Raw genomic sequence first — 27,357 nt, 5'->3', positions numbered from 1 at the left:
GCTTTTGACAATGTTGACTGGAATACCCTCTTTCAAATTCTAAAGGTGGCAGGGGTAAAATACAGGGAGCGAGAGGCTGTTTACAATTTGTACAGAAACCAGATGGCAGTTATAAGAGTCGAGGGGCATGAAAGGGAAGCAGTGGTTGGGAAGGGAGTGAAACAGGGTTGTAGCCTCTCACCGATGTTATTCAATCTGTATGTTGAGCAAACAATAAAGGAAACAAAAGAAAAATTAGGAGTAGGTATTAAAATCCATGGAGAAGAAATAAAAACTTTGAAGTTCGCCGATGACATTGTAATTCTGTCACAGGCAGCAAATGACTTGGAAGAGCAGTTGAATGGAATGGACGGTGTCTTGAGAGGAGTATATAAGATGAACATCAACAAAAGCAAAACGAGGATAACGGAATGTAGTCGAATTAAGTCGGGTGATGCTGAGGAAATTAGATTAGGAAATGAGCCGCTTAAAGTAGTAAAGGAGTTTTGCTATTTAGGGAGCAAAATAACTGATGATGGTCGAAGTAGAGAGGATATAAAATGTAGACTGGCAATGGCAAGGAAAGCGTTTCTGAAGAAGAGAAATTTGTTAACATCGAGTATAGATTTAAGTGTCAGGAAGTCTTTTCTGAAAGTATTTGTATGGAATGTAGCCATGTATGGAAGTGAAAGATGGACGATAAATAGTTTGGACAAGAAGAGAATAGAAGCTTTCGAAATGTGGTGCTACAAAAGAATACTGAAGATTAGATGGGTAGAGCACATAACTAATGAGGAAGTATTGAATAGGATTGGGGGGAAGAGAAGTTTGTGGCACAACTTGACCAGAAGAAGGGATCGGTTGGTAGGACATGTTCTGAGGAATCAAGGGATCACCAGTTTAGTATTGGAGGGCAGGGTGGAGGGTAAAAACCGTAGGGGGAGACCAAGAGATGACTACACTAAGCAGATTCAGAAGGATGTAGGCTGCAGTAAGGACTGGGAGATGAAGAATCTTGCACAGGATAGAGTAGCATGGAGAGCTGCATCAAACCAGTCTTAGGACTGAAGGCCATAACAACACCAACATAGGTAAGGACCCTGTGTAGCTTCGTGATCAGGATTGAAAATATGGTTCAAATACAAATTTATCTTTTATGTGATTATTATTGAAACAACACACAAATTAACTGGTCCATTCCCATATACATTACTATTACTGAATGTATGAAGTTTCTGAAACAGTGGCGAAGATTGGTGGCAGGCGCGATGGCGGCTAATTGTACTCACGGCTCTTGATGTGAGAATGCTCTATAAATTTTCTTTTTGGCTTCGGATTTTCAACATATTAGAGCCATTCTCTTATGCCGTGAATACCAAATAACAGCCAGATCCACATCCGAGGCAAATCCTTTATAATGCAGCTTCCAACTGCCTCTCTTTGCATCGTCGAGGTTTACCATGCTAAGACTAGTCACTTACTGCTTGTCGTTCACAAAAAAGAGCCTCTCAGTTTGACCGCCGAACCTACGTTTGAAATCATGCCATGCCACTTCTGTTGGGGAGGGACTTCCCTACAGCGTTGACTTGTTGCAAATACAACTGCCCTTAGCATGAACCAGCTTTTAACAAACATTCTCTTTTTTATAAACATATTGATATTATAATAATTTAAAATTTCAGCACTTCACATAACTGATTTTATAAAACTCTGTTTAATCAAGTGCTAAAACATGAATTGTTGCTACATTCAGAAATTATACTATTCTATACATGTGTACATGTTGTGTAAAACATATATAGGTATTTACAAATTGATTACATACACACCTTACATTATCCAATAATTTCCATTGCATCATTCTATTTTTGTCTCCTTTAAATATTCATGCAGTTCATCATAAAAAAACATAACATTCACACTATACAATCTTTTCATCACTGGCTCTTGAATATTCTAGGCAGTCCTCCTTTATTCTCAACTTCAACATTGTCTGCCTATTGACATACTTGGCAGTCCTCCTGATTATGCTGCAAGTATTCAATAAAATCCTTCCTTATGTATATCATAGGCTGTAGTTTACTTATAATTTGTATGTCCACTTATATTACAAAGAATCTGAAACTTAGAGACAAGTATCAGTAGTATAATAACAGAAAAGTTTTTCCAACTAAACAACACTTGACTACACAATATCATGATCGAGAACAGACAGAGTAAAAAACTATCTGATTAATTCCATTTACACTTTTTCATGTTGCCCCTTATTACTCATTTCTGTGGGCATAAGGTTTAAAATCAAAACGTTACAAACGCCTAATGGCTTCTTTGACCTAGGGTAAACAAGATAATAAGTGTTAGTGTGCGGAGTTCCTTGCACTTCAGACGGACCATTAGAAGTACATTTGAGATTAGAAATTTCTTAGTTTATTTCACTAGATTTTTCGTGAATTTTCTGGAGAATAAAATCCCCGATTTTGAGTTTTGACACTTTAAGGATCTTATCGTGCCCTATAATATGGCTTCCGTTTTTGTGTCATTCTTTAGATGGTATATTTCATATAAATTGGAGAAACCATCATTTACAGGGTCTAATTCTAATACCAATGAATCAACTTTGGTGTCCTGTGAAATTTCGTTCTCCTCAAATCTAACTTCCAAAATACCAGATTTATTATTAATTTTGACAATCCCACTACCGCAGTCAGTGAATACCTTTCCCTTAGCTAACCAATCAATACCTAAAATCATTTCAGTATTCAATTCAGGCACGACCAGAAGTCGTTTCCAGATTTTTGCCCATTAAATTCAAATCCCATCAACACTTGTCGTCGAATAGGCTTCATGGATTTGCCAGTTGCCCCTACAAATTTCACACCATTTACTGACATCAAAACTAACCCAGATTTATTGGAAATGTGTTCAAAGAAAGAATGTGAAATGGCACTAATTTGTGATCTAGAGACTAATAGTACTTGCAATTTAATACTGTAAATTTCTACTGGGATGGTAGATTGTTTGATCGTCCTATTTTCTGGCGTTTCTTGTTCCTCCCAAAACAAAACTTGTTTGGCATCAGATTTCTCCAAGATATGTTATTTAGTGGCAAATCACATATATCTGGGGGTTTCTTCTGTTTTCTGATTTCGACATCTTTCACAGCTCTAATCATATCTTGTCCTGGTACCGTATCGTCTGATGACTCTTTCTTTTTCGGTTCGGTATTTACTGCCGGATTTTGTTTGGATAAGCCTTCATTTTGCTTTTCAGAGGCCTCTTCCGTTATACTTAGTTCCCTTCCCTCTAATTACACATATTCTTCATCTGAACTATCATTATTTCATATTCACTCTCTGATTCTAACATGAAGGCTACTCTTAGACAACGAGTAAGCTCTTCTTTTGACCTTCTGTCAGTTTTCTTACTTTCAGAATTTCGATTCTTTCCTAAAATTTCTATTTCATTTTCGGTATCACTTTTGATGACGTCAGCTTTAAGTTCATATTAAGTGTAAATGTCATTACTTGATCTATTGCATGTTCGCACTGCTGGACATTCAATACTCGTGTCACCGTTATTTTACACTCAATATTTGTATTACAATTTTTTCACATACACTCATCTGAAACTATGTTCTCTTGACCATCAACAACAGCTAATTGTATGAATCTTTCATCAGCCATGATAGCCTCATATGCAATATCGAGGATTTCATCCTCCTCCAGATTCCTATTTATACCGACCATTTTTCTGTTTCTAGGACAAATTTCTTTAACATGAGCAGCTCACGTACTTTGCACAGCGCCTTCCTGTCCCTTACGAAACCACTTCATCTGAAATCGCTCCTCGCGCAATTGCGTGGCTCTAACTACTTTCATCTCCTTTTCATTCTCGAACAACGCCCTCTTTTCTACGTTTCCACTTTCCTTTCTCCCTTTTATTAATTCCCTGGTCACATAATTTTTTTTTGAAACCTTCCCACTCATATTGCTATAAACCTAAAACAAATCACCAAACACCTCCGCGATCCCTGAAGTCTCCTTTTCGCACAAATTGTCTGTCTTTGCTTGTTTTTTGAGGCTTTCGCTTTTACTCAGCAAAATGTCTGATTCCTTTCTCATTTCTGTGACATTTCCCACTGAAACAGGTCCACTGAATTCCCTTGTAATGTCATCTCTTCCTACTTCCGCTACTGCAACCTCACTACAGACAGCTGATTGTCCTAAGTTCAATGCACGTGGTAGCTTAGTTCGCACGCTTGCCCCTCTAGCATAGCCTGTCGCTAGTGACTCACTCATGCTGCATCTGTTCTTCTGAATGCACCATCCTGTGGGGCTGTTCTGACACTTACTTGTGTCTTAAATTCACTTTGTTTTGGTCAGTATGATTTCTTTAGTTCGGGCCGGTAATATCTGTCCATGCTAATATGGCCCGTAACACACGTGGGCTTTAGTTTTCCGCATCAATCTGGTTTTGATAGTTTCTTGGTGCAAATTCTCTAATGCGAAATGACATTTAACCTCGACCTCGGCCTCTACCTCTTTGCACCATATTTATACGGTAACGTTTGCTCTCATTCTGTTCCTTATTCTCGTGGTTACGCCAATTCCATTTCTTATTATTTTGATGGTAATCACGGTTCCGTCTCCAGTGGTCCTCGTCTTGTACCCTTTCCAGAAATAACAAGAAGTTTTTGTAATTACTTCCCACGTAATGTTTTGAATCCTCTGGGAGCTTTTCTCATAATTCCCACACTATTTTGGATTCCGTTCGTCTGTTTCTCAACTGTATCAGTTTCCGATACCACATTTCGCAAAACTCTTTCATTGAGTTTCTGCCTCTGTTGTCATGTAACCTGGTCACGATAAATTCTTGTCATAGGCAGTCCTGTTTCTGCTCCGACTAGTTTTCCTCTATAAATTTCTGTTTAAATTCTCAAAATGATATTTGTTCTGCATTCAAATTTATTCCCCATCTTTTCGCATTGCCAACTAATGCACTGATGACCACATTGTTCTTTTCGTGGTCAGTTACACGATCAGGGAATTTCCTTTCACAGTTTCTCAAAAAATCTAACTGATGCCATCCGTTATGCCTTTTTGAAAGATCAAATCACCCTTCACCCTCAAGCAATTTGCTACATAATTGCAGTGACATAATTCAGTTTTTCTCTTATTACCCGTTCAAGGTCGCCCACTTTACCTAGAAGTTGGGAAGTGGTCTGTTCACACTTCTTTTCGCATGTTGTCTCTTGTTTACTCAGTTCCTTTTCGGAGTCATTTACCGTTTGTCTCAACTGAGAAACTTCGGTTTTACGTTTGCTTAGTAATTCGGTTTTGAGGTCGAAAACCTTTTCATAAACTTTCGTTACAACCAGAGGATTCACAATGTTTTGAAACTTCACTATTTCGTTATCGAACCTATCGTTGAGGTCATTAATTGTTCCCTGCATAGTGGTGACAATGTTATTGATAGTATCTATCTCAGGTTTTAAGTCCTTGATAGCATTACTCACAACATCTACTTTTGAGTCTACTTTTTTTATCTGTTTACTGACTTTAACACCTTGTGTTTTAACTTGATGACATTTTGCTGTAATTAGTGCAGACAAAATTTTTAACAAATCGTTCATGCTAAATGGTTTTTCGCTATCTTGTTGTAAAGTGTCCTCATACTCAGATTTTACTTCTCGTGTTTGGCTCGGCTCACTCTCGATTTTCGATGGACTGAACTTACGCATCAAGTCGTTAACATAACCACTGTCTTCATTCGTCTTGTCCTTCATAACTTGTTTTATTTGCGACGAGCTCATCATCTGAATATGATCGTTCGCGTGCGTATGGTACTCAATGTAAGACTGTTGCCGCCCCCTGGGGTCACATGTGCTCTCGTCTAGCGAACTACTGCCACCTAGTACATTAGCTACTGTTTTGTTTCGCTCGTTCTGGCCTACTCTCGTCTTTGCATCCATTTCAATTTTGTTAACACATTACATTTTATCTTTTAAAGACCTGTAAAGTTTTGTGTCAATAATTTTGCTCTATCTATTGCAAATTCGTGCCACTGGACATTCAATACTCGTCTTACCGTTATTTTACACCCAATATTTATGTTACAATTTGTATTTTAGTGAGGAAAACTGACTAATGTCCCGCCACGCAGAGTGACGTATAACACTATTTCCTAACAACCGAACCTTTAGTCATGACACGGGAACAGCCACATATAACACTAATACGCTAATACGCTAATACGCTAATGCTACCCTCTGAGAGGATTTCGAAATTCGACCGCACGTGTGTCTACTGGTCAAGGACATCGGACTATAATTTCGAATTTGGTGAAATACAGAAAAACCAAACAGGCTTTCTTCTTGGCAGTTAATGAAAGGGGTACAACAATAAATAAATGAAAACAATAAACGGGCCCCAGCCCAATTAGGCACATAAATTTGGATTTATATATTTGAGAAAACTGAATATTAGTTTTTGAATTTAGTTTTGTTGACATTTTCCTTCGAGTAGCATACAGAATGCAAACTCTCACAGTGCACTCTGTACTGCGTGTAGCAGCAGTTACCAATAACACAAACATCAGTAAATTATGGGGAATAACTCTGCACCAAGCTCATACTAATGACAGTCACACTCAAGAGTATTACTTAATCAAATACTGAAACGTTACTGCGTGAAATGCAGAACTAAATTCTGACACGACGAGCTTCTGTCCTGACTGACATGAAAAACAGAAATAAAGATGAATAACACCATAAGTACACTAAGCTCCTCTGCGTATAGTAGTTTTCCTTAGTAACAGTAATAGTTCAATTTTTTCTTAATAGGTGTAGAATATGATGGGAACCCATAAACTAGTCTAGTTTCACTAGTCAAAGCTCTTTGATTATTACAATAATAAAGACTAATTCTTAAAGCTAATCATTCGCTTCACTTTGAGTAGTTCATAAATTACTTTGCAAGACAATAAAATACAACACTGGGCTTAATTAACTTAAAAAAATGAACCTTTCATGAAGTGTACCAAAATTACACCATGTTTAAAAATATACCTAATTTAATCGGTCAGAACTATATTTTATAATAACCTTAACATTAACCAGCTTTTAACAAATATATTCTTTTTTATAAACACATTCATATTATAATAATTCAAAATTTCAACATATTCTTTTCTTTTTTCGTATATACATTACAAAACTGTAATTTCATTGCCACAGATCAAGGAGTTTAAACTACACAGAATACACACTTCATAGATTGCAAATTCACAGTTACATAAAATAAGCCTACTCTTAATCGATATAAGTGTTACAACATAAGATGCTAACAAGATAAATTTACGAATCCCAAAAACAATTACTTTATTTTAGTTTACGTTGACGCATAGGTCATATTGTGGACTGACACATCTCACACATCACTGCTTTTGATTTATTTTATCGGAATCTGTGTAATGTTCCTACCAATTGATGAATATCTGGCGATGATAATATGGTTGATATTAGTGACTGAATCATGAAAGAAGGTTGTATACGTGGAAGAACCCTGGAGATACTAAAAGGTATCAGATAGATTATATAATGGTAAGACAGAGATTTAGGAACCAGGTTTTAAATTGTAAGACATTTCCAGGGGCAGATGTGGACTCTGACCACAATCTATTGGTTATGACCTGTAGATTAAAACTGAAGAAACTGCAAAAATGTGAGAAATTAAGGAGATGGGACCTGGATAAACTGAAAGAACCAGAGGTTGTACAGAGTTTCAGAGAGAGCATAAGGGAACAATTGACAGGAATAGGGGAAAGAAATACAGTAGAAGAAGAATGGGTAGCTCTGAGGGATGCAGTAGTGAAGGCAGCAGAGGATAAAGTAGGTACAAAGACGAGGGCTGCTAGAAATCCTTGGGTAACAGAAGAAATATTGAATTTAATTGATGAAAGGAGAAAATATAAAAATGCAGTAAATGAAGCAAGCAAAAAGGAATACAAACGTCTCAAAAATGAGATCGACAGGAAGTGCAAAATGGCTAAACAGGGATGGCTAGAGGACAAATGTAAGGATGTAGAAGCTTATCTCACTAGGGGTAAGATAGATACTGCCTACAGGAAAATTAAAGAGACCTTTGGAGAGAAGAGAACCACGTGTATGAATATCAAGAGCTCAGATGGCAGCCCAGTTCTAAGCAAAGAAGGGAAGGCAGAAAGGTGGAAGGAGTATATAGAAGGCTTATACAAGGGCGATGTACTTGAGGACAATATTATGGAAATAGAAGAGGATGTAGATGAAGACGAAATGGGAGATACGATACTGCGTGAAGAGTTTGACAGAGCACTGAAAGACCTGAGTCGAAACAAGGCCCCCGGAGTAGACAACATTCCATTAGAACTACTGACGGCCTTGGGAGAGCCAGTCATGACAAAACTCTACCAGCTGGTCAGCAAGATGTATGAGACAGGCGAAATACCCTCAGACTTCAAGAAGAATATAATAATTCCAATCCCAAAGAAAGCAGGTGCTGACAGATGTGAAAATTACCGAACTATCAGTTTAATAAGCCACGGCTGCAAAATACTAACACGAATTCTTTACAGACGAATGGAAAAACTGGTAGATGCAGACCTCGGGGAGGATCAGTTTGGATTCCGTCGAAATGTTGGAACACGTGAGGCAATACTGACCTTACGACTTATCTTAGAAGAAAGATTAAGAAAAGGCAAACCTACGTTTCTAGCATTTGTAGACTTAGAGAAAGCTTTTGACAATGTTGACTCGAATACTCTTTTTCAAATTCTAAAGGTGGCAGGGGTAAAATACAGGGAGCGAAAGGCTATTTATAATTTGTACAGAAACCAGATGGCAGTAATAAGAGTCGAGGGGCATGAAAGGGAAGCAGTGGTTGGGAAAGGAGTGAGACAGGGTTGTAGCCTCTCCCCGATGTTATTCAATCTGTATATTGAGCAAGCAGTAAAGGAAACAAAAGAAAAATTTGGAGTAGGTATTAAAATTCATGGAGACGAAGTAAAAACTTTGAGGTTCGCCGATGACATTGTAATTCTGTCAGAGACGGCAAAGGACTTGGAAGAGCAGTTGAACGGAATGGACAGTGTCTTGAAAGGAGGATATAAGATGAACATTAACAAAAGCAAAACGAGGAAAATGGAATGTAGTCAAATTAAATCGGGTGATGCTGAGGGAATTAGATTAGGAAATGAGACACTTAAAGTAGTAAAGGAGTTTTGCTATTTAGGAAGTAAAATAACTGATGATGGTCGAAGTAGAGAGGATATAAAATGTAGACTGGCAATGGCAAGGAAAGCGTTTCTGAAGAAGAGAAATTTGTTAACATCGAATATAGATTTATGTATCAGGAAGTCGTTTCTGAAAGTATTTGTTTGGAGTGTAGCCATGTATGGAAGTGAAACATGGACGATAACTATTTTGGACAAGAAGAGAATAGAAGCTTTCGAAATGTGGTGCTACAGAAGAATACTGAAGATAAGGTGGATAGATCACGTAACTAATGAGGAGGTATTGAATAGGATTGGGGAGAAGAGAAGTTTGTGGCACAACTTGACTAGAAGAAGGGATCGGTTGGTAGGACATGTTTTGAGGCATCAAGGGATCACAAATTTAGCATTGGAGGGCAGCGTGGAGGGTAAAAATCGTAGAGGGAGACCGAGAGATGAGTACACTAAGCAGATTCAGAAGGATGTAGGTTGCAGTAGGTACTGGGAGATGAAGCAGCTTGCACAGGATAGAGTAGCATGGAGAGCTGCATCAAACCAGTCTCAGGACTGAAGACAACAACAACATTAGTGACTGCAAAGAACAAACCGGCAGGATATGTCGTAATTCCCCTCCATCTCTGCAGTTAATTGGATGTCCTGTATTTATTGTGCTGTATGAATCTAATGGAGTCTAGGATGGTGTCTCAGGGAAGGTGGGGTCAGGGGCCGCTGGTGACCAACCGTGGGAGCTCTCTGAGGAGAACAGATGACTTGTATGGACTAGACCTCTTGGAGCAGGGGGAGTTACCTGGACACTAGACGTCAGGTAAGCATTTGTCGGAACCCGTACCCATACTCAATAAAATGTTCTAGGGTTCCCAACTGCGTCAATTGCTTTAAACTACACGAGCTTTCGATCAATCACTCCTTGGCCACTGTCAATTGGTATGATTGCCAGTGGGCTGTTGGTGCGCCCTTATATACGCTAGCTGCCGGCTGTGACGTCATTGGTGCCAGTGACATTGCCATATATGGGCATGTTTTGAGTCGGCGTTCTTCAACCACGCGATCGCTGGATCCCACGCAGCGCTGAGCTGCAAGCCACCGTCTCTATTCAGGGTGTTGGCGCTAATTTTTATTTCAATAGCTTCCTTTATTAAACTGTCGCAGAAGCCGTTAGTGCTGGGAAACATCAGAATAAGACCACCGACGAAGAGCAGGAAAAGAAACTTACTTTGCTGCCATTCTGTGGCTCTGTGTCGGTCAAGATAAGCCGCCTGTTGAAAAGACACAAGATCAAATCAATCTTCAGGCCTCCAACGAAAATCCGTCAATTACTGAGGCCAGTTAAAGACGCAGTAGGTCTCAAAACACCTGGCGTCTACGAAATACCTCGTGAGTGTGGCCAGAAGTACATCGGACAAACACTACGCACTGTGGAACAACGCAGGAAAGAACATGAGAGGTATTATCGCCCACGCTATCCAGAGAAATCTGCGTTAGCTGAGCATGCGTTAGAAAACGGTCATCACATAAAATTTGACGATACCTCGGTCGTGCCTCGTTGTTTTATTGCAATAATGCTTTTTCTAAAAGCCAGAAGGTGCCACGCTCATCAGGAGATATTTGTCATGGCTTTTTCATGGGAATTTCATTGCCTGTTTATTGTTAAAAGTCTTTTCTTCTCCGCTTGTGGGAAGGAGGTGGTGGGGGTGGTGAGGAGTGACAGCTGGACGCCACTTCCATGGAGTAAGAATTACTGTCCTTTGAAAGGTGGAAAACAGCCTATTGGGCGATAAAAATATATCTGAGAAGTTTGAGTTAGAAGTTGGAGATTGAAGCTCGGTGCTCTTTTTATTCAGAATTTTATACCCTGGAAGGTATCCCACTGGATAACTTATCAAGCATCTGCTAGGTGGGGCGTTGGACCCCTGTTTTAAAAAAAAATATCTGATTGGCCAATGTTTAGAGGAGTCTTCTCCTTGGTGGAGTATTCTTTTGCATAGGTTTTGTGTTCTTAGATTTTCATAATTGATAGTTCCTCGCACTTTGTAATTTATTGTCCATGTTAACCGGTAGTGGTTATAAGGAATAATTGTAATACCGGTAATTTGGGGTTAAATTGGATCAAAACTTTTAATTCAGTAGTTAGATAACCATCATTTTTAATTCAATGGGAGAAGCATACAACTACTTCCGCCATCATACCTTAGCGAAAGATCTTCCCGAGAACCCGAGAAAATTCTAGTCATACATAAAATCACTGAGAGGGCCGAACGCACCGCTCCTCAACCAGTCTGGTATCGCAACAGAACACAGCTAAAGAAAAGGTGAAGTTTTACATTTCTCGTTTAAGACCTCATTCACGGAGGAAGACAGTACAAACATACTGTCGTTTCCATGCGTGGCGATTACGTTGCTGCCCTGCGTCTTTAGTACGGACACATAATTTTGTGGGTGCGCTGCACCCAGAAAGTGTTCAGTTTGATTAAAACAAAATAAAATAACTATTTCTCACTTGCCTTTATCAAAAAATAATGAACTATAAAACACTGAGGGGAAGTTAAAATTTCTGACCTATAAAATATATCTATTCGCTTCTGTGTCTTTTGCAAAAGGCATCCAAACAACCCACTCCCCTGTTCCTTGTCTCGCTCTGATGATGTCAGAGGCACTCCATAGAGTAACGGTCGCACTATAATGTGAATAGAGCCCGTCTTTTCGGCTTGCTTTCAGGTTCCCTTACAAGTGACAAGCTGCAATACGCCCACTCCATTCGTCAACAGTTGTTTTAAATTATCTGCTTGCCAATATTGAGTAATAATAAAGAATAATCCGAGCTACAATGAAGTCAACTCTTACAGAGTATTTTTTCAACATAAAATGCGGTGTGGTTTAAGAATTCAGTGAAATTGTTTTCACGTAATCTGGAATGTTATCATTTTGTTTGTTGAGATAATGGCTTTGAAGGACGCGGGAGCTTATATTGTAGACTGAAGGATGTTACGCATTAATAGAAGAGGGTGTACTGACGGGATGCTGAAGCAAAGCTCTTCGCCGGGCAAAAATTTTCGCAGTTTTCAAACGTTGCGGGATTATTGGACGCGTGTGGAAAGCTGAAACACAATATTGGTATTGCTTCTATACATAATTTCGAATTCAGTTTCCTAGTCGCTACGGATAAATTCGTCCACCACAAGTGGATACTTGTAACACTGACAATAGTGAAAACCACGTTCAGCCAAAAAAAAAAAAAAGGAACCCGAGAATGTGTCTTCTGCCAGTTCCTGTAGTACATCAGCAAAAATTGAAAGCGTCACGCATGTCATACCGAAGGATGGAAAAACACATTTTGCTAGGATTTATTACGACAAAGAAAAGGCCAAAGTGTTCTGTAGTTCGTGTAAAAACGCTTTTGATTCCAATATAGTGCTTCTGTCGGAAACTGCAATTTTTTGCACTGTGTGTAAAAACTCTTTTGATTCCAGTATAGCGCTTCTGTCGTTTTGCACGTTCGTAAATAAATGACTAAAATATTGATATTACCAAAATAGCAAACAAATTCATATGTGCAAATGATCTAAGAAGGAAAGTGTTTTCTATTGAAAGCTAATGTGTCATGATTGTTCTTTGGTAGGTAAACTGAGTTATTTTGTAGTTCTGTTCACAAATAAATCTTTGCACAGTTGTTCCTCCAATAAGTTACAACCATATGATTTATCAAGATTTTTTCATTTTAATGCGTGTGAATGTGTTAGGTTCTATTAGTAACATGTTCGTAACATCGTTGCCTCTTTCAGTCAATGTGGCTTTTTGTTAGTAAATGTTGTTGTTGTTGTTGTGGTCTTCAGTCCAGAGACCGGTTTGATGCAGCTCTCCATGCAACTCTATCCTGCGCAAGCTTCTTCATCTCCCAGCACCTACTGCATGTCCTACAAACGGATCCCTTCTTCTGGTCAAGTTGTGCCACAAACTTCTCTTCTCCCCAACCCTATTCAATACTTCCTCATTAGTTATGTGATCTACCCATCTAATCTTCAGCATTCTTCTGTAACACCACATTTCGAAAGCTTCTATTCTCTTCTTGCCCAAACTATTTATCGTCCATGTTTCACTTCCATACATGGCTACGATCATTACAAATACTTTCAGAAAAGACTTCCTGACACTTAAATCTATACTCGATGGTAACAAATTTCCCTTCTTCAGAAACGCTTTCCTTGCCATTGCCAGTCTACATTTTATATCCTCTCTAATTTTACCATCATCCGTTATTTTTCTCCCCAAATAGCAAAACTCCTTTACTACTCTAAGTGTCTCATTTCCTAATCTAATTCCCTCAGCATCACCCGACTTAATTCGGCTACATTCCATTATCCTCGTTTTGCTTTTGTTGATGTTCATGTTATATCCTCCTTTCAAGACCCTGTGCATTCCATCCAACTGCTCTTCCAAGTCGTTTGCCGTCTCTGACACAATTACAATGTCATCGGCGAACCTCAAAGTTTTGATTTCTTCTCCATGGATTTTAATACCTACACCGAATTTTTCTTTTGTTTCCTTTACTGCTTGCTCAATATACATATTGAACAACATCGGGGAGAGGCTACAACCCTGTCTTACTCCATTCCCAACCACTGTTTCTCTTTCATGTCCCTCGACTCTTATAACTGCCATCTGGTTTCTGTACAAATTGTAAATAGCCTTTCGCTCCCTGTATTTTACCCCTGCCACCTTTAGAATTTGAAAAAGAGTATTCCAGTCAACATTGTCAAAAGCTTTCTCTGAGTCTACAAATGCTAGGAACGTAGGTTTGCCTTTCCTTAATCTTTCTTCTAAGATAAGTCGTAAAGTAAAGTGTTAGTAAATGAAAAGTTGAAAAAAGACAAATAATTTAATACAGAAAGAATCGATTAATGCTAGGATTACATATTTAGAGAATATTCGTTACAGTAACTTATGCTGATAATCCAAATCCGCTAGCGCGACAGCCTTTGCGGGCAGGACCTGTCACAGATGCCTCTGTGTGGTTGAACGAGTGGTCAGTGAGTCGCTTTGGCCGTAGGGTTGCCCCAGGTTCTTATTTCAGACTGAGTGCCTGTGCAGGGATGTAGCGTTAAGCCTGCAATGCTGGCCTGCCTGGTACTTTAGCAGCCCGCAGAAAATAAAATATTACTGTTCTTTTATTAATAATTAAAATAAAAAAATTAAAATGTGTAAAAATATAAACACAGAAATACTTATACGATAAACGGTAAAGCCTTGCAATCTGTCGTAGCATTTTGATTGCAGCATGTTCCTCGGCCCTCACAAAAGTGCGGCACAGATTAGTTACTACGAAACAAGAACAACAATGAAAATGTATACCAAAATACCACATTGAGACAGGAAATTGTCCATTCTTGATATTTAGTGTACCCGAGACTGTATAATGCACATTTTTCTGAACCTTTAACATTTGTTGTACCTTTATTCGGCAACAGTGTCAGTTATATACTAAGACCCCCCCCCCCCCACTAATGATGTACTGACGGGCAGTCTACTGAGTTTAGCACAACGCTAACAGAAGTTTGCAGTGTCACAAGTGCTATTCTGAAGTAAAAAGTTATAATAACAGTTATCGAAGCGAAAAGAAGATGGCAGCAAAATCGCCATAAATGTAATTAGACCTTTTAATATCGCAGACCATTCAAATGACCGCGCAGATTATCAGTTGTATCTAAATGATGAAATTAAAAAGGTCTTTGTTAGACAAAATCATTCAGCTTCGAGGGAAGTGGCTCGAGATTGGAGGTAGCTAAGCAAAAGTATTGTGTGACACGATACAGAAAAACACATAAGAAGGCATGGGTTGTATTCATTTCGTGGTGTAAGAAAAACACAGTTGACGCCAGTAATTCACAACTAAGGAAAAGTGAGAACGTCGAAACCAGGTGCTTGAGCTTATTGTGAATACGACGATAACACTGGAATCTAATAATGTAGCTTTTCAGGGACATAGGGAGAAAAAAAGAAAATCAGACAATGGAAACCTTTTAGCAACCATAAAACTTCTCGCCAAGTACAACCCAGTATTACGCGATGTAATAAGTAAACCAAAATAGCCCTATACGCAAAAATATCTTAATCCTTCAATTCAAAATGTCCTACCCCGTGCAGCTGAAAAAGAAATTATTAATGACATTAACGCTGCCTCATTATTTTCTACTATTACTCATGCAGCGTAGGATATAACAAACGGAGATGAGTCAACTCACATCTTTGGTTATGTTACCATGGAAAGCCTTGTGACATGTAGATAAGCGAGAGCTTTCTACGTTTTCGTTAAATAAAATATCACAGTGCATTGGAAAGGAAACGGCAGTACTAAGTGCAGCAGATGAAAAGGGAATTTTTAATTAAATGCTGTCGTCAGGATTATAACGGTTGTGCCAATACATCACACATACACAAAGCTACCAGAACGAGAATTCCACAAAGACAGCAAAATATGTGCATTTTGCAGTGCATACTTTAAGTCTAGCACTTAACGATGCTACGTGTGGAATTCAAGAAGTCAGGTTCTTTTACGACGCAATAGACACGATTATGATGATGTTTGGTTTGTGGGGCTCTCAATGCGCGATCTTCAGCGCCCGTACAAAGTCCCAACTTTTACACAATCCATTTTGTTTTCACAATCCAGTCTAGTCACTGTCACAAATGATGGTGATGATGAAATGATGAGGACAACACAAACACGCAGTCCCCGGACAAAAAAAACTTCCCAATCCGGCTGGGAATAGAACCCGGGACCACGTGATCCAGAGGCAGCAACACTATCGTCTAGACCGCGAGCTGCGGACGCAACAGAGACGTTGTATCTTTTCGTCAGTCATAATATTAAAAGATGGGAACTTAAGATATCTTCGGGTATCTTAATAAAACTTGGACCTACACTTTTGTCTTCGAGACCTTCGCTATGCTTATGTTTATTAGGCTACTTAAGAGTCTGTAAAGAATAATAGTGATTGTTAAGTAAAGGGAAGAAACAGCACAAGCTGTTGTTTTCAAAAACCAAGTAGAGAAATGTGAATTCATTCTTCAGATACCGCTGCAATCAAAGCTTTGCAATTTAGCATCTCAAATTATGCAATCGGAAACTGTAGAGCTTCGCAAAGCTATCGACACAATTTTTTAGAAGCCAAGTCATCTGCTATATCTTTGGCAAACAGATGGGACACTTTAATGGCTGTTTAAACGTCGTTGTAAAGAGCAGATCTGAGGGTATGCATAATAATAAAAACCATTTCTTCAGCACTATTTCCCCAAAGTTTGTATATTCTGTTCCCGACAAAGAGATTCACAATGCAGAAGTAATTCTTCAAAATGAGTATGAGGAGAATTTATCAAGCAAATTCCCAGACCAAAAGAGCTCTGGAAAAAGAAACAGCCGCATTAATCTCGGAAGTTGATTAACAAAACTATTAGTAACGCAGAATTCAATCGTAGCGGTGGCATTCCAGATTAATGTACAAAATTTTACCTGTTACTTTAAGTGACCGCTTATTTTTGAAGCTTATGCTTATAAAGAACTCTCTGTGGAATCGTATGATACAAAACAGAGTGAGTGAACTCATCTTCCACAGTATCCAAAGTGATCTATTGACATCAGTGAAATACTCAGTACCTTCCATCACAGAAAGTACGCCGCATGGTCCAGTTCCACAAGAGGTCAAGATCAGTACAGTAAGGTTTTAAAAGGACAAATCAATCAAACAACAGACAGAACTATAGGCCTAATCTTATTGATACTTAGTGTCAGTCTCTATAATATCTTTAATTTTTAATAACATCTATCGGTATTTTTTAATACTTTGAATGTAATAAACAAATGATCTCTTCATTTATATTACATGCCATTTTATAGCACACTCCATGAAATTTCTATTTTTACCTACTGTAATGAAAGTTACTTTAGTTAATGTGAGGTTATACATTTTATGTTAGGGGGCCAGGAATTTTGTTTCTGCAGGCGGACACGTATCGCGTACATTACGGCTCTGGGTCTGTGGGTTCGTCCAAGTACATTTGAAACCGAGTTTGATTTCGTTTCTGCTCCTTTAAAGTCAGCTGTGTTATTGACAGCTAGGACAGTCTCAATGTATGCTTATAGTATGGGTGTATTTTAATTTTTTACACAGCAAAGATCTATATGATCAAAGGCTTCATAACAGATTGTAAATGAAAGTCAATCCTTTTAATAAAAATCGAGACTGCCCAGAAAACATATACTACATTCCGCCATTAATATGCGCCCAAAGAAATTATGGAAAATCGGCACCTTGATCTGTCGTACAGACAACCGCGTGGAGGCCATAGACGTAAACATCTCTGGCGTAGAGAAGCAACTGAAAGAGCTGAAAAGGAATGTCACCAGGTCCAGATAGGAAACTAATTCGATTTCATAGATCACCCTGCAGCGTTGGCCCCTTACTTAGTTGGCATTTGGCGGCAAACTATCGCCCAGCACAAAGTACCAGGTAACTAGAAAAAAGTTTAGGCGAATCCTATACATAAAAACTGGGTTAATTTGGAAATCAGCCTTATGCAAACACAATTATGTTATTTTTATATTTCCCCAGACATGTTTCGGCACCAATGTGTCATCTTCTGTGGTTAAATTTTTATTTTCTGTAAAGTGCAATATCACTTTTGTAATTATTTTTACTACTGTAGGCCTAGGAAATACAATATTTAAAATTTACATTGTTTTGTTTGAACACTCACCTTAAAATTACATCTCTAATTGAACTGTATTATTAAACATAGATTTCAGTTCTCGTTTTCGTCGTTTTTTGACAGCATTTCATCTGCAAACTAGCCATGAAGAAAAATTATTTCGTATTTGTGGAGAGCTGTTTCGAGGTTACAGGTTATGTACGTTTCTGTACTTACATTTTCCGCCCTGTTTCGTGTCCCTGGTTGATGTCTCAGTCATCTGTTATTTAGTGCATTGCTTTCACTCAGTTTCTCATAAATTTCCGCTCACTACTTCACCTCACATGCACTTACTCAAAATGTGGTGATTGAGATCTGAGCAGATACTTCTGGCAATGCACTCAGTGAGATGTGTCATGTTATTGCCGTTGCTCACTTGTTCATCATTGGTCTTGTGTGTGTTATGGCGCCGATTTTGAATGCGTGTGTGATGGGAGAGGACTGGGGGGAGAGAACCAAGAAAACAGAAGTTTTTTTCTTTTTTTCCTGTTATGTTTTTTGTAGGGAGTCATCTTTGTATACTTCATTGAGTGTTCCAAACAACGTTTCGTTGCACAGTGTTGTATTTTCATTCCCTGTATTATTGCTTTTTGTGTGCGGTAGTTCTCCTCTATTGTGAGTTTTGGATAGAGACTGTTGCTTTCTCTGAGGATCCTAAGATCAGTCTCCATGTTTTTGGGTGGTGGTTTTCTTGTATTTGATGCTCTGCAAAAGCGGAGTGTGTACTATCACTTCTTAAGGGCTCTGAGGTGTTCGGAGTACGTCGTTTTGAAATTTCTGCATGTTTGGCCTACGTAGACCGACTGGCATGAGCTGCAGGTTAACTGATACATTCCAGCTTTGGAGAATTTGTGTGCAGAGGTGTTCTTGAATCATAGATTCTTCTGTACTGAGTTATTGGTGCGGAATGATATTTGTAGTCCCTGTTTCTTCAGTATGTTTTCCACCCTGTGCACGTTTTTGTTGTTGTATGTTAGTGTGTGCCATGCTGTACTCTTTGTAGAGTGTTTTTGGTATCCTGTGTTTGTCTGGAGCTTGTGTTCTTGATTCTCTGTTGTGGCTAGTGTTTGTTCATGATTTGTTCTCTTTTAATTTGTTTTTTAATTTTGTTGTTCAGTTTGTTTATCATTTGTGTGTACAGAAACGTACATAACCTCTAACCACGAAACAGCTCTCCACAAATACGCAATAATTTTTCTTCCTGGCTAGTTTTCAAATGACATGCTTTCAAAAAACGACGAAAACGAGCACTAAAATCGATGTTTAATAATACAGTTCAATTAGCGATGAAATTTTAAGGTGAGTGTCCAAACAAAACTAAGCAAATTGCAAATATTCTGTTTCCCAGACCTACAGCAGTTAAATTATTACAAATATGATATTGTACATTACAGAAAATAAAAATTGAACCCACAGAAGATGACACATTGGTGTCGAAACATGTCTGGGGAAATATAAAAATAAAATAATTGTGTTTGCATAAGGCTGATTTCCAAAACAACCAGGTTTTTAAATTTGCAAACACGGAAGAACGTAAAGAGGAGCTTCAAACCTTATGTAAAATGAGTATCTTATGTATAAGAATGGTAAAAGAATGGACCCCCATAATTACGGACCAATACCATTGATATCAGTATGCTGTAAAATTCTTGAACACATTCCGAGTTCGAAATAATAAATTTCCTTGAGGCAGAAAAGCTTCTGTCCCCAAATCAGGACTGATTTAGATCGTGCGAAACCCACCTTGCCCATTTTTCACGTAATATCCTACAAACCATGGATGGATGGCAACCGACGGAATCCGTACTCCCAGATTTCCGGAAAGCGTTTGACACAGAGCCCCAATGCAGACTGTTCACGAAGGTCGTAGCATACGGGTTAGGTTCCCACATATAGGACTGGCTCAAAGGCTTTTTAAGGAACAGAACCTAGTACGTTGGCCTCGACGGCGAGTGTCCATCACAGACAAAGGCATCATCAGGAGTGCCCCAGGGAAATGTGACAGGGCCGTTCTTATTCTCTATATACATTAAAAAACAGCTGTTTACTGATGGCACTGTGGTGCACAGGAAGGTGTCGCACTTGAGTGACTGTAGGGAGATACAAGATGACTTAGAGACAAGTTATAGTTCGTACGATGAATACCAGAGTGCTCTAAATGTAGCAAAATGTAGGAAAAATAATTCTGTAATGTTGGAAGACAATATTAGTAACGTACTGCTTGACACAGTATCTAGGCGTAACTTTGTAACCCAGTACGAAATTGAAGGTGCACATCAGATTGGTAATAGAGAAGAGAAATGCTCTACTTCGTTTTATTGGGAGAATTTTAGGAAAACGTAGCTAATTCATAGAGGAAACGGCGTACAGGAAGCTACTACGACCTATTCTTGAGTACTGCTCGAGTGTTTGGGATCCCCAGTAGGTCGGATTAAAGGAAGACATCGAAGAAATTCAGAGGCGTGCTGCTAGACTAGTTACCGAGAGGTTTGATCAGCACGCAAGGCTTACGGAAATGCTTGGCAAACTCAAATCGTAACCTCTGGAAGGAAAAAGACACGACGCTCTTTTTATGGAACACTATTGAGAAAATTTAGAGAACCGGCATTTGAAGGTGACTGCAGAACCTTTCTGCTGCCAAAAACGTACATTTCGCATAAGGAGCACTAAGATACAATGGGAGAAATTAGGGCTCCTACGAAGGCTCATTAGAGACTCGTTTTCCCCTGCTCTATTTGCGAATCGAACAGGAAGGGAATGTCCAGTAAGTAGTAGTGGTACGTGGTACCCTCCAATATGCACCATACGTTGGCTTGCAGAGACTGTCTGTAGACGTAGATGTAGAATTAATTAAATCTTAATGCTTTTTGTAAGAACCAACTCCCGGAATTCATTTGCGAGGGCTACTCTACTTACATCATACAATTCATTGTGCTACAGATCCATTTCCGTATCTGGGTTCGTAAGGGGTAGTCAATCTCTCGGTCAGCGCAATTGGTAAAGATCATCATAGCAGCCAAAAAGCTTTTAGCTCGGTACGCGTCTAACAACCAACATAATGCAAACCTCTTTTCATGTCTTAAACTGCATATGATTGTTCATTGTTGCCCCGTTATTGTTACTTTTCCATTATTGTTATGGTAACATGCATTATAAATTGCTGTTGTGTTGATGTAGTTCTCAGTCCGAAGACTGGTTTGACACAGCTCTCCACTCCAGTTTATCTGTGCAAGTCTCTCTATCTCTACAAAACAACTGCAACCTACACCCACTTGAACCTCATTACTGAAATCAAGCCAAGGTCTCCCTCTACAATTTTTACCCCCGCTTTTCCTTCCACTACCAAATACATGATTCCTTGATGAATAAACAGGAGTCCTATCAGCCGATTCCTTTTGTTAGTCAAGGTGTGCCATTTGAACTGCTGATTGGTCTCGTCTCACTACCGTACAAGACTACACTCCATGTAAATACATTCAGAAGAGGCTTCAAAGTGCTTAAATTTGTAGTCAGTGCTAACAAAATCTCGTTATCAGAATCACTAGTCTTGCCATTGCCAGCCTGCATTCTATAACGTCTCTACTTCGACCATCGGCAGCTGTGTTTCAGCCCAAATAGAAAAACTCACGTGATGACTGGGTGATGTCCTTAGGTCAGTTAGGTTTAAGTAGTTCTAAGTACTAGGGGACTGATGGCCATAGATGTTAAGTCCCATAGTGTTCAGAGCCATTTGAGAAAAACTCACTTACTGCTGTTATGTTTCATTTCCTTATCTAATTCTATCAGCATCACCTCATTTCATTCGACTACATCCCATTACCCTTGTTTTAGTTTGAACTGTGTTCACCTCTTAACCTCTTTTCAAGTCAATATCAATTCCGTGGAACTGATACCGAAAGTCCATTGCCGTCTCCGACAGAATCGTAGTCTTAACGGCAAACTGCAAAATTTCTATTTCTTCACACCTGAACTTTGATTACCTTTCCAGGTTCCTCTTTTGTTTTCTTCGCCGTTTTCTCGATGTATAGAATAAATGACATTGGGAAGAAGTTGCAACTCTGTCTTATTCCCCTGTCAACTACTTCTTCCCCTCTCGCTCTTATTACTATATTTACGATTTCTGTACAAGTGGTAGATAAATTTTCGCTCGGTTCAAAAGAGTTTAATGCAGCGAACAATGTGAAAAGCTTTATCTAAATGTAATAATTTCAAAAAATTACATTACAACAAATTACAAAATAGTGATATTTTATTACATATGGTACTTTTTAAAACCATTTCTTACCGAAATAAGGCGAAAGAAGATCTCACAGCTAGATCACTACACAGATGCCAGAGATGGTTCAAATGGCCCTGAGCACTATGGGACTTAACATCTATGGTCATCAGACCCCTAGAACTTAGAACTACTTAAACCGAACTAACCTAAGGACATCACCCAACACCCGTCATCACGAGGCAGAGAAAATCACTGACTCCGGTGGGAATCGAACCCGGGAACCCGGAAGCGGGAAGCGAGAACAATACCACACTACCACGAGCTGCGGACAGATGCCAGAGATCTTTTGGCTTGCTTTTGAGCTCATCCTTCACAACTTTCTTCTTCCTCAGTATATGGTTTTCCTACGATGGTGTTCCCTGGTCACTGTTACTGTGTTTGGTATTTTCTGTAATACCCATCTCGAACAAATACCAATTTGCGTGCTATACCACTCAATTGAAACGCAGCTTTATTATGATCAATGGATCATTAATCGAGGGCGAAATAATAAAAAATAAAATGATGTAGTATCCCCGTTCCCAACAAGTCCTAAGCTTATGAAAACTAAGAAATCGTATGACAATTATCGAAGTAAACATACAAGTCCTATGAACTAACGAAATATTCTTGGAACTACGAATGAACAAACCAAAATGGTATCGATCGTCACTTGTTCATAGATGTTCGAAAAGTAACGGCGAACACTCAAGATACAAAATTAGCACACCTAAGAAAACTCGATTCTGAGAAACTAAAATCAGTTTCCACATATTTTTTCTGATAAAACTGGACTTTTTAGTCCTATATCAGAAGGAAATAAAGTTAAATCAACAATACTAGTCTTTTCTTCATGAAGGCAGGAACGAATGTCAATGGCTGCTCTTCACACATGGTGGTAATTGCGAGAACATCAAACAGCTAACGTAATTGTTCTGCAGAGTATACTAACTTGTAAACCTACCCAATGGATATACTTCGATTTTGATTCGTTTTGAATATGTCTAATGAACAACAAAATAAGAAACAAACTTTTCTTTATACGTGCCCATGCTGCCTAATAGGGGTGTAAACACTTCTATGATGAAACCTCTGTCAAATCTTTGTGGATGTAGACCGTTGAAGCAGTTGTTGTTGTTGTTGTTGTGGTCTTCAGTCCTGACACTGGTTTGATGCAGCTCTCCATGCTACTCTACCCTGTGCAAGCTTCTTCATCTCCCAGTACCTACTGCAACCTACATCCTTCTGAATCTGTTTAGTGTATTCATCCCTTGGTCGCCCTCTGCGATTTTTACCCTCCACACTTCCCCCCAATACTAAATTGGTGAGCCCTAGGTGAATCAGAACATGTCCTTCCAACCGATCCCTTCTTCTAGTCAAGTTGTGCCACAAACTTCTCTTCTCCACAATCCTATTCAATACCTCCTCATTAGTCATATGATATACCCATCTAATCTTCAGCATTCTTCTGTAGCACCACATTTCGAAAGCTTCTATTCTCTTCTTGCCCAAACTATTTATCGTCCATGTTTCACTTCCATACATGGCTACGATCATTACAAATACTTTCAGAAACGACTTCCTGACACTTAAATCTATACTCGATGTTAACAAATTTCTAGTGTTCAAAAACGCTTTCCTTTCCATAGCCAGTATACATTTCATATCCTCTTACTTCGACCATATCATCAGTTATTTTGCTCCCCAAATAGCAAAACTCCTGTACTACTTTAAGTGTCTTATTTCCTAATCTAATTCCCTCAGCATCACCCGATTTAATCTGACTACATTACATTATACTCGTTTTGCTTTTGTTGATGTTCACCTTATATCCTCCTTTCAAGAAACTATCCATTCCGTTCAACTGCTCTTCCAAGTCGTTTGCAGTCTCTGACAGAATTACAATGTCATCGGCGAACCTCAAAGAATTATTTCCTTTCCATGGATTTTAATACCTATACCGAATTTTTCTTTTGTTTCCTTCACTGCTTGCTCAATATACGGATCGAATAACATCGGGGAAAGGCTACAACCTTCTCTCACTCCCTTCCCAACCACTGCTTCCCTTTCCTTCCCCTCCAAATTGTAAATAGCCTTTCGCTCCCTGCATTTTACCCCTGCCACCTTCAGAATTTGAAAGAGGGTATTCCGGTCAACATTGTCAAAAGCTTTCTCTAAGTCTACAAATGCTAGAAACGTAGGTTCGCCTATTCTTAATCTAGCTTCACTTAGACTCAGTATTGCCTCACGTGTTCCAGTATTTCTACGGAATCTTCCCCGAGGTCGGCTTCTAACAGTTTTTCCATTCGTCTGTAAATAATTCGCGTTAGTATTTTACATCCGTGACTTATTAAACTGACAGTCGGTAATTTTCACATCTGTCAGCACCTGCTTTCTTTGGTATTGGAATTATTATATTCTTCTTGAAGTCGAGGGTATTTCGTCTGTCTCATACATCTTGCTCACCAGATGGTAGAGTTTTGTCAGGACTGGCTCTCCCAAGGCCGTCAGTAGTTCTAATGGAATGTTTTCTACTCCTGGGGCGTTGTTTCGACTCAGGTCTTTCAGTGCTCTGTCAAACTCTTCACGCAGTATCGTATCTCCCATTTCGTCTTCATCTACATCCTCTTCTATTTCCATAATATTGTCCTCAAGTACATCGCCCTTGTATAAGCCTTCTATATACTCCTTCCACCTTTCTGCCTTCCCTTCTTTGCTTAGAACTGGGCTGCCATCTGAGCTCTTGATATTCATACACGTGGTTCTCTTCTCTCCAAAGGTCTCTTTAATTTTCCTGTAGGCAGTATCTATCTTACCCCTAGTGAGATAAGCTTCTACATCCTTACATTTGTCCTCTAGCCATCCCTGTTTAGCCATTTTGCACTTCCTGTCGATCTCATTTTTGAGACGTTTGTATTCCTTTTTGCTTGCTTCATTTACTGCATTTTTATATTTTCTCCTTTCATCAATTAAATTCAATATTTCTTCTGTTACCCAAGGATTTCTACTAGCCCTCGTCTTTTTACCTACTTGATCCTCTGCTGCCTTCACTACTTCATCCCTCAGAGCTACCCTTTCTTCTTCTACTGTATTTCTTCCCCCCATTCTTGTCAATTATTCCCTTATGCTCTTCCTGAAACTCTGTACTACCTCTTGTTTAGTCAGTTTATCAAAATCCCATCTCCTTGAATTCCCACCTATTTGCAGTTTATTCAGTTTTTACCTACTGTTCATAACCAATTGATTGTGGTCAGAGTCGACATCTGCTTCTAGAAATGTCTTACAATTTAAAATTTGGTTCCTAAATCTCTCTCTTACATTTATATAATATATCTGAAACCTGTCAGTATCTCCAGCCTTCTTCCATGTATACAACCTTCTTTTATGATTCTTGAACCAAGTGTTAGCAGAGTTGTGCTCTGTGCAAAATTCTACCAGGTGGCTTCCTCTTTCATTTCTTATCCCCAGTTAGTCAACCCATGAAGCAGTAACTGATACAAAAAGAGACTACAAATAAAAGTTCTGTCGTTCTTAACGTACGCTACAACGGCGCACCTACATTTGTTAAAGAAATCACACAAGGATGTAGTTGGTGCGCAAAATCAAAGTACACTCAGATTTTCTTGATCCATACATTACTGCGATTTCTCATTATTGCACAGATTTACAATAATATTACAACGATAGAGTAGGAAAATTTTCAAATATAAAATAATTTCATGTGAAAATGTGACAACTTCGAGAAAAAGAAATTACGTAAAATGTGAAAACAAACACAAATACACCGCAAGATTAAAAGATAAATAAAATTAAAAGAAAAAATTATATGAACAATTATGTAGATATACATTTAGAATATATGTATGTGGGAAATACTAATTAAACATCCTAACATGACAAATGGCACTGAAGTGGACATATATCGGATGCGCTTACAGCTATGTGGAGATAATTCTGGCTGACTTCTGACCAATACGTCTGAGGAATACTACTCCATTATAATAAAATATGATACATGACTGAGTTTGGCATTAACGATGCTGTAAGTTTTTCTGTTTGTAAAATGTCGAAATAAGAAACAAAATAGTTTGTGTGTGTGGTTGTGCGTGTGTCTTACGGTTTCAGCGGTATTCTTTCAGCAATATTGAACTCCATTTTTTTTTCCAAGTGGGTGTTTCAGCCCCACCCCAGAACAACCTTACACACACGTACAAAAAATATTTGTCTATTGTTTTGGTCTACACTACAACATTAAAAGCCGACGAAAATCGAATTGTATCCTTTGCGTTGTTTTACATCTGAATGAGATACAGTTGATGTTCATAGGAAATAGAGGGCAGTACGGTAATGAACAACTATATAATATACGACTAAAGAGTTATTTGTAATTCTGTTGCCAAAGACCTCATGTAAATATTTTCATAATTAATTTTCTTCATTGTTGCAGGAGAAAGAAGTGAGCTGCAGTAGCTGGAGCGCTTCAGCACGGACGGTGATTCACATGCAGACGTCTAAGAACTGTCTTTCTTCACAGCGTAAATTAATGAACTTACGGAATCATTCCAGAAGACTGAAAGTGGACACTGCGAAATTGTTTGCCAATGGAATACCCACACGACCGTCTCATCGTATCACATCCAAACCTGTTCTCAAAAGAAACTTACCCGCTCTTACACAGCATGTCACTGGCAGAGACAGTGCATGTGATTATTGTTCTCAAAAAGACTAAAATATTTTCTGAAAGTGAGGCAGGGAATCAGTAAGACGCACGCCGTAGTATCAGTGTTGATGTTTCTGAGGCCTCAAAGATGCAGTTGCTATACTCCGACGTACATCGAAAATCTCGTTCTCACGAGGAAAATGTAAAACGGATCGTATAACTCATTCTGTATTTTGGGAGAGAAAAAACACAAGAAATGAATAAATATTGTTAGAAATACATAACAAGAAGTAATACTTTGCTAAAAAAAAAAAAGTAGACGACTGTCTATGTTTCCTGTCTTACATACAGAACCTTCAAAAGATGCTTAACCTATGAACAGAGCTCATATCTTTGCTTCTTACCCCCATTAATGTATTCTTCAGTTCCTCTCCAGGAGTAAGCGTGCGTCATA

At 38.8% G+C, this 27,357-nt stretch overlaps 1 protein-coding gene across 1 annotated transcript in view; it reads left to right on the top strand.

Annotated features, from left to right (window-relative positions):
- The window catches only part of LOC126280446 (uncharacterized), a 37,066-nt gene extending 9,924 nt beyond the window's left edge, over positions 1-27,142 (top strand). The window contains exon 2 of the mRNA XM_049979767.1: positions 26,691-27,142. Coding sequence (XP_049835724.1) covers positions 26,691-26,703 — 13 coding nt within the window. The 3' untranslated portion in view covers positions 26,704-27,142. The remainder of the gene's footprint in view (positions 1-26,690) is intronic.
- Positions 27,143-27,357: the final 215 nt, after the last annotated feature.

The sequence above is a fragment of the Schistocerca gregaria genome, chromosome 1 (genome assembly GCF_023897955.1).
Source record: "Schistocerca gregaria isolate iqSchGreg1 chromosome 1, iqSchGreg1.2, whole genome shotgun sequence".
Taxonomy (NCBI): domain Eukaryota; kingdom Metazoa; phylum Arthropoda; class Insecta; order Orthoptera; family Acrididae; genus Schistocerca; species Schistocerca gregaria.
The sequence above is the reverse complement of the archived record's forward strand: the minus strand, read 5'-3'. Positions and strand labels throughout refer to the sequence as shown.